Source organism: Mustela erminea, chromosome 6 (assembly GCF_009829155.1).
Source record: "Mustela erminea isolate mMusErm1 chromosome 6, mMusErm1.Pri, whole genome shotgun sequence".
NCBI lineage: Eukaryota > Metazoa > Chordata > Mammalia > Carnivora > Mustelidae > Mustela > Mustela erminea.
Genome location: NC_045619.1, coordinates 101,657,899 through 101,666,236, shown reverse-complemented (window position 1 = coordinate 101,666,236; position 8,338 = coordinate 101,657,899). Strand labels below are relative to the sequence as shown.

Below are 8,338 nucleotides of genomic sequence, written 5' to 3'. Positions count from 1 at the left end.
GGGGGGCGACGGGGAGGGGAAGTGGGGAAGGTGGAGGGAAGGCAGAAGGACAGGGGCAAGGGCCCTGGAGCAGCAGAACTGCCTCCCAGCTCAAGACAGCCACCTGCCTCCGCTCTACTCTCTGCCACTGCCCTGCCCATTTGCAGGGAACCTCCCCTCCCCCCACCCCAACTCCTGCTGCCTGATCTGGCCAGCTTGCCTCTAGATTCCAGCCTCCAGTCATTGGCTCTTCCCTCTATCTCTAGGTCTCTGTCCTTGTCCCTCTTCTAGATTCCCTTCCTCCACCCCAAATCTTTGCAGAACTCTCTTTTGTCCATCTGTCCCTCCCTTCTTTCTGACCTCTTCCCTTTGGGGGCTCAGCGTGGCCCAGGCCCAAGGGGAGATGTGGGAGGCTCGGTTCCTGGTTCTGCTGCTTCTGCAACTCCGGTGGGTGGCTCCAGGTAAGATGGGGCTGACCCTCTGGGAGGGCTACCCTTCAGACCCACGGGTGGGGAGGGGGTGGTCAGCAGGGATGTCTGGACCTCAGAGATGCCAAAGTCCTTAGCTTGGGTGGATTCTTCTAATGCCTTGCTTGGGGCAGTCCTTCTGCCCCCAAAGCCTCTCTTTAGTCTTCCCATTGGGTGGGGAAGGGACAGAAACCCAAGGTCTTCCTCAGCCCTGTGTCTCCTTCAGGTAACTGAGGCTCCTTCTCTACTCCTAAGTCTTTTGGCTCATGGCCCCTCCCCTTGGCCTCTTTTTTCCTCCCCAGTGGAGGCTCCAGGGTCTAGGACAGAGGTCCCAGTGGTGGTGTGGGCCCAGGAGGGGGCTCCCGCTCAGCTCCCCTGCAGGCCCACAATCCCTCCCCAGGATGTCAGCCTTCTGCGAACCGCAGGGGTCACTTGGCACCATCTACCAGACAGGTATGCATCCCTAACTCGGGCAACAGGATCCCCCAAATCCAACAGCATTGGCATCCCTACTCATAACCCCAGGCCCAGTCTAGCCATCGGTCTCCTCCTCTGAGCTGTCAGTCTATCTGAAGCCACTGGCTCAGCGCCCCCCCACCCCGCCCGCCCCGCTGCCTTTCCTGGGAAAGACTGCTCCCCTCACACCTGCATCCCTTCCACACCTGCCTCTCCAGAGTGGGTGGCGCTGGCCCAACCCGAGGGGAGACGGGCATGGGGACGGTTAGCGGGCAAAAGATCTCCTTTTGGGTGGCTTTCCTCCTCCTCGAAGTGGCGCAGGCTTCTTCGCCCTCGAATTTCTCAGCCCCGTCCCTCTCTCCCGCCCAGCAGCCCTCCAGCTCCCGCGCCCAGCCTGCGCCCCGCCGCGCCCTCCGCCCGGGGCTCCGGGCCTCGCCGCTACATGGTGCTGATGCTGGCGCCCGGAGGCCTGCGCAGCGGGAGGCCGCCCCTGCAGCCCCGCGTGCGGCTGGAAGAGCGCGGCCTCCAGCGCGGGGACTTCTCGCTGTGGCTGCGCCCGGCCCGACGCGCCGACGCCGGGGACTACCGCGCGGCGGTGCACCTCCGGGACCGCTCCCTCGCCTGCAGCCTCCGTCTGCGCGTGGGCCAGGCCTCCAGTAGGTGGGGGCGGGCCGCGGGGAGCGGGGCTGACGGGGCTGAGGCCGGGCGCCGCCGTCCCCGTCGCCCCGGAGGCAGGAAGGGCCGGGGGTAGGGGCTGTGCTTCCCAGGAGGTGCCCAGGGCCCCGGCTGAGAGTCCCCAGTAGGAGAGCGGGAGGGGGTCCCCCCAGGAGAGCACGTGTGTGGGGAGAGGACCCTACGGAGAGACTGTCTCACCCTGGAGCTCCCCTCCCCCACCCACACTGGGAGTGCCAGGTGGAGGAGGGGAGGCACCCCTGGGTTGGGGGGAGAGTGCAGGGCTGGAGTGACTCATTTCAGACATCTGTAGCTCAGGGGGTGGGCTTAGTGGGGATCCTCAGGCAAAGTCTGCAGAAAGGGAAGGGGGGGCAGGGGTGTAGGGGGGAGGGGAAGGAGGCAGGAGGTCCCAGAGCATCCATTTTAAATATCTCCAGGTACCAGGCACTGGACTGAAGTGGGGTGGGGGGACGGGGAAGGCGGCTTTGCAGGATGGTGGTGGGAGGAGGGTTGCCTTTTGTCTTCTGGGAGAAGACAGGTGTTTGCGGTAGGGCTAATCAAACCTCCTTTATCCCTGAGCAGTGACTGCCAGCCCCCCAGGGTCCCTCAGGATCTCCGACTGGGTCATATTGAACTGCTCCTTCAGCCGCCCGGACCTGCCAGCCTCTGTGCACTGGTTCCGGGGCAGAGTCCCTGTTCGGGAGTCCCCCCATCACCACTTAGCTGGAAGCTTCCTCTTCCTGCCCCAAGTCAGCCCCTCAGACTCTGGGCTGTGGGGCTGCATCCTCACCTACAGAGATGGCTTCAATGTCTCCCTCACGCACAACCTCACGGTTCTGGGTAACTTCTTCGGGCTGCCTTCACCCTTGGCCACAACCCCTCCCTGCCCGCCATCACCTCACCCTGACTTCTGGGTCCCCAGACCAGGTCTTCAGCAGCTAGCTAGGGCCCACCGTGAATGCTCTGGGCCTCACTTTTACTTCGTGTTGCAACATTTCAGCTGCCTTCCCCACTCCCGACTTTTCCCTGGGTCATCCAGCCTCACTGGCAGCCTTTGGTCTCCTGCTGGCCCACGTGGGGGGCTCTGAGCATCCTCAGTTCACCCACATTACTCTGCTCCCTTGGGCTCTTCAGAGCAGACCCCTTCCTTTGCTCTTCTGCCTCACTTCCCTGCTCCAGCCTCTCTGTACCTCCCCTCTCTGCCTCAACTTTAGCTTCTCCTTCTTTCCCAGGTCTGGAGCCCTCAGGGCCTCTGACTGTATATGCTGGAGCTGGTTCCAGGGTGGACCTACCCTGCCGCCTGCCCCCTGGTGTGGGGACCCAGTCTTCTCTCACCGCCAAGTGGAGCCCTCCAGGGGGAGGCCCTGACCTCCTGGTGGCTGGAGACAATGGCAACTTTACCCTCCAACTGGAGGCTGTGAGCCAGGCCCAGGCGGGGGCCTACACCTGCCACATCCATCTGCAGGGACAGCAGCTCAGTGCTATGGTCACTCTGGCAGTCATCACAGGTCAGTCCCAAGTGGGAAAGGAACTCCCATCACAGGAGAGCTGGCACAGGAAGGCCAGGCCTTGGCTGGGCCAAGACGGGGCAGATCCGCTTCCTGATGCTAGGCCAGTGGGCACAAGTCACAGAGGCAACCCTGGTGGCCTCCTCCTTTCTCGCCCCCACATAAAGAACTGAAACTGAAAATCTCCCCTGAGTCACTAGGTGAACATTCCACTCTCCTCTAAGGGACTCCCCTGCTGTGAATTGGGAGGAGGGTCTGAGAAGTTAGAAGGAGAGGTGGCAAAAGTTTGAATGGTTCAGAAGAGGGGGACTCTATCTCTAGAATCCTCCTCTACTTGGGGACCAGTGCTTTGGTTCAAATTGCAGGAAGTGGTTTGGATTTGGGAGGAGTTAATAAATCAGTCCCTTGGTCAGCAAATATTTACAGAGCAAGGGCTTTTTTTTCTTTCTTTCTTTTTTTTTTTTTAAGAGAGTATAGCGTAAACACAGGAAAAAAAAAAAAACAAAAAAACAACAAAACCCAAAAACTTAGAAAGTATGTGTTGATGGATTAGTAACTATGAGCCACGACAGCTGGGCTGTATGTTGTGTTCACCTGTGGTCACTGAACCGTAACATCTCATAGTAGGTGCTCAGTAATGTACATTAGGGGTGTCTGAGGGCCTCAGGTCATTATCCAGGGTCCTAGGATGGAGCCTGACATCGGGCTCCCTGCTTGGCTCCCTGCTTCTCCCTCTTTTACTCCCTCTGCTTGTATTCCCTCTCTCACTGTGTCCCACTCTGTCAAATAAATAAAATCTTTAAAAAAAAAAAAAAAGGTACATTGGTTCAGCAAGTCAGTGAATATGCTAATAGGTCTTACATCTCCTTAGGGCCAATGCTGACTTTCCAGGAGAGCTCTGCTTATATGGCATACCCACAGCCCAGCCTCACTCCAATCCCCATCCTTTCCTCACACCATGTGTCCTCTTGCTGACTTAGCCTTTCTCTCAGTAACTGCATCCCACTCCCCCTGAAACTGGCCTCCTGTTTCCTCCACATCCAATCAGCCCACAAAGCCTCCCAATTTTCTCCATCCAAGGTCTTCTTGAGGGTCAGCTGTTTTGTGTTACTTGTCCAGCTTCTCTGCACCACAGCTCACTGGAAGAGATTGTTGCCCCTGTTTTGTTTTGTTTTGTTTTTTTAAGATTTTATTTATTTGTTTGACAGAGAGAAAGATCACAAGTAGGCAGAGAGGCAGGCAGAGAAAGAGGGGGAAGCAGGCTCCCCGCTGAGCAGAGAGCCCGATGTGAGGCTCCACCCCAGGACCCTGAGATCATGACCTGAGCCGAAGGCAGCAGCTTAACCCACTGAGCCACCCAGGCGCCCCGCCCCTGTTTTATAGAGAAGGGATTTTGCTTAAGTCACACGGCCAGCAAGTGCCAGCCTTGGGTCCTAAGTTCTGGTGTCTGTGTCACCAAACCCTCAGGTGCCTCCACCGCTATGCTCAGCTCCCTGCCCTCTCTCTTCTTACTCTACAGCTTTTAGATGCTCTGTGTGTAGAAGTGCGGGTCAGTTCACTGTTCTCTGAACATTCAGAAAAGAGGGCACAGTTCATTCAGGGGGCACCGATGTGAGCCTAGTCATGAAAGCAAAAAAAAAAAAAAAAAAAGTGTAAGGTGTGTGTGGGGGAACCAACACACCTGAGGGATCTTGAAGTTTCTGAGCATTTGAGTAGAAAGTTGTGTAAGAGAATCCAAGATGGTATTTGTTATGTGATCCTTCCGGGCCAGCTTGAGTTTGAATAGTCCCCGAAGGCAGTAAAGAGCCTGGACAGCTTTTGAACTGCAGAGTGATCTGCCCAGAGCTTTGTCTTGATAAGATTAATTTGGCCCTGACCCCCGATCTCCTCCCCTCAACCTCACCCAATCAGAGCCCAGGTGAGAGCCAGGTGATAGGGACTGGGAAGTTGAGTCTATGGTTTCAAGTAAGGGGGTCGGGCCCCCAAAGATCTCTTCCCTCTGATTTTCTCAGTGACTCCCAAATCCTTCGGGTTATCTGGCAAGCTGAGAAAACTGCTTTGTGAGGTGACCCCGGCTTCGGGACGAGAGCGCTTTGTGTGGAGCCCCCCAGATAAGCAGTCTTGGATTGGTTCCTCGGGACCCTGGCTGGAGATACAGGAAGCCAGACTCCTTTCCCAGCCCTGGCAGTGCCAGGTGTACCAGGGGGAGAGGCTTCTCGGGACAGCAGTGTACCTCTCTGAGCCGGCTAGCCCAGGTCTGAGACCCCACAATGCCGCGGCACCTGCTCCAGGCCAGTCCTCTTGATCCCACTTTCCAGACCCCTCCCTGCCCACCCGCATTCCACATCTTTTCTTTCTAACCTCCAGCTCTTGTTCAGGCCCCAACCCCCTTCCGCCATTCATTAGCTCATGATCCTGGATAAATCCCCAAACTCCGGGCCTTGATGTCTGCCTCTGTAACATATGAGGGGTGGCAAGATATCCTTTGACCCTGTGCCTAATGTACTTCTTCTCTAGGTGCCCGGCGCTCTGGGAGGGTCCCAGGTGCCCCCAAAACAGGTCATCTCCCTCTCTTTCTCATCCTTGGTATTCTCTCTCTGCTTTTGATGACTGGAGCCTTTGGCTTTCACCTTTGGAGAAGACAGGTGAGTCACCTGAGGGGATACCCCTCAGGCCCCGCCAGCCCCTCTCTTCAGTTTTCTGAGTGGCACCCCTTCCTCAGGGAAGATGATCAAGGTGGACTCCTCATCCTGCCTTCAGAGCACCCCCACCTCTTCCTAAGCCTCTCCAGGGACCCCTTGTGCCTGGAGGACCCAAGGGAGGCTTGAAGGGACTGAGAAAAGGCCTGGGACGAGACAGGGAAGGGCAGGAGGCTGGGAAAGAACAGATACACTCGGCATCTTCCTTATTCTCTTTCCCTTCATCCTTCTCCCCACCGGCCCTCCACGGATTCCCACAGTGGCTTCAGAGAAGATTCTCTGCCTTGGAGCATGGGACTCACCCACCTCAGGCTCAGAGCAAGCTAGGGGAGCTGGAGCAAGAGCCGGAGCTGGAGCTGGAACTGGAGCTAGAGCCAGAGCCAGAGCCCGAGCTGGAGCCGGAGCCCGAACCGGAGTTGGAACTGGAGCCAGAGAAACTCTGACCTGGAAGTCCACAGATCCGCACAACTAGGTCCAAATAAACTCCCCATCAGCAGCAAGCCCGAGTCTGACTCCTTCTTGTCCAGGGAAGGTTCTTGTCTCTGCCCAGCCTCTGGGGGCTCCCTTCTCCCACCTCAGCCTTCCGACCTACTTTCCCCAGCCAATCTCTCTTATCTTCCTCTTTTCTGTTCCTGGCCTCTTCGTGATTCTTTCTGCCTTGGTCTTTTCTCTTGCTCTCTCTCTCTCTTTCTCCTGGTAGTCGTTTTTCTGAAGCTCCGAAAAAGCCCTCACCCCTTACCTCTAAAGCTCTCTTCTGTGTCCTTCGCTTGTATTATGCTAGCTGCCCTGGTTTCCTTTGTATTTCCCCTGGCCCACCCCATCCCACACTTGGCTCCATTTCACATTGTCCTTGGCCCTTTTGCTGCAGTGCACGCGGGTGCGTGCGCGCGCGCACACACACGGAGGAGCCCTGCTATGTCACGTCCTCCAGGGGATCAGGTCTTGCAACCTTTCTGGGCAGCTGGCTGAGGTTCCTGCTTGCCTCCTCCCCACCCCCATGATCCTTGGCTCTGGACAACTTGTCCTGTCCCAGGCACGAGAACACACTGCCACCCGGTGGTCACTGCTTATCATAGCATGGGAGGTCGCTGAGCAGGCGGGGGCAGGTTGGAGGACATGAACAGTCCAAGTGGTCCAGACAGGCCCCAATCCCTGCGTGCAGGCACCACCTCGGCGGGGTTCACTTTCTACGGTCTGCGTAGTGTGTGCACCAAGCCACAGTCACCTAGCCGGGGCACTTTCCAGGAGAGGGACTGAACCATGCCCACCTCAGGACACAGAGCCCCGGCCCTGGGAAGGTTATGATCCGAATCTGACAAAGGGGAGTGCTGTGAACAAAGGTCCCATGTGGGGAGAAAAATGACCAGCAAGACTGCTGGCGATGGTGTAGCTTTAGGAGTCCAGAGACCTGGCTTCTGATCCTGTCTCTGCTGATCTCCTCAGCCTCTGTTTCCTCCTATTATACGGAATAATGACAATAACCCATGAAAACGGGTTGCTGTGAGTATTTGATGGTCAAAGGGCTTTGAAAACCGAGGTGCATATGATTTGTTTGTCTGATCATCCATTTGTGAAAGAGGAAGCCGGTGGGTCCTGGTCATGCCAGGAAGGGTACAGAAGCCCCCATGAGCCTGCCTGCCTCCCTCATTGTCTGTCTCTGTCTTGGAGAGAGCATTCACTTGAGCTGTCCTTCTGCAGAGGGCGCATACAGCCTCGGGCCCCCAGCAGCCCCCCACCCCCAGGAACCTAGAGGTCCCTCTGTGATACACGCAGGGTTCAGCAGCACACAGCTCTGCCAGGGCATTTTAACCCTGGACAGGAGGAAACAAAGACTCGTAGGGAGTGGGAGTGAGCCTGCAGGAGTGGGGGCACAAGGTGTCATGTACACGCGCTATGGCAGAGACCCTGCTAGGTGTCCCACTGCGCCTGGGTGCCACGGGCCCAGTGACACAAAGCAGGAGGCTGAAGTTATCCCTGTGGAGACACAGGGGCCCGAGACTTGGGGACAGAGGGATACCTCTGTTCTGGACAGAACCTTAGAGGGTGAGGGGCACCCTCTGAAGCCTGAGTAATGAACCATTTAAAACAGCCTGAGTTTCCGAGCCTTAGGATGGTGGTAACCGTTGCCTTGTCACAGAAACAGTGGCACAGAGAAAGGCTCTGACACTCACCAGAGATCATCATGCTGTAAGGTTAGGTCCTGAAGTTCCTTCGAGAAGCCTCGAAAGCATCATTCCCACCCTTTGCTGTGGGCTGGGGACAGTGGCTGAGGAGACACCTCAGGTCTGCCCTGTGACCCTGCTCTCCTTAGGGTATGGTGGGAGCCCCCTTTCCAGGGGTTTCCTGGAAAGTTCTGTGGGTGGCAATTTTCCTCTCTACTGGGTAACAACCTATGCCCTTTGGGCTGATGAGATCAAGCATTCACCATCATCTATGTGGGGACTTCCCCATGCTCCTGAACCAAGGGAACAGGGAGGGGACAAAAGCAGAATAAAAGGCCACCTGGTTCCTCTACCCACTAAGAAAAAGAGCAAAGGGTCGAAGGGGGAAAGGGCAT

At 57.0% G+C, this 8,338-nt stretch overlaps 1 protein-coding gene across 1 annotated transcript; it reads left to right on the top strand.

The window, feature by feature from the left end:
* The first annotated feature begins 206 nt into the window (after positions 1-206).
* Positions 207-6,304, top strand: LAG3 (lymphocyte activating 3). Its single transcript, XM_032348944.1, has 8 exons — positions 207-440; positions 749-899; positions 1,272-1,558; positions 2,157-2,414; positions 2,807-3,082; positions 5,095-5,337; positions 5,600-5,727; positions 6,042-6,304. Exons 1-8 carry the CDS (start codon positions 383-385, stop codon positions 6,222-6,224), a joined length of 1,584 nt encoding a protein of 527 aa, XP_032204835.1. The 5' UTR covers positions 207-382; the 3' UTR covers positions 6,225-6,304.
* The last annotated feature ends 2,034 nt before the right edge of the window (positions 6,305-8,338 follow it).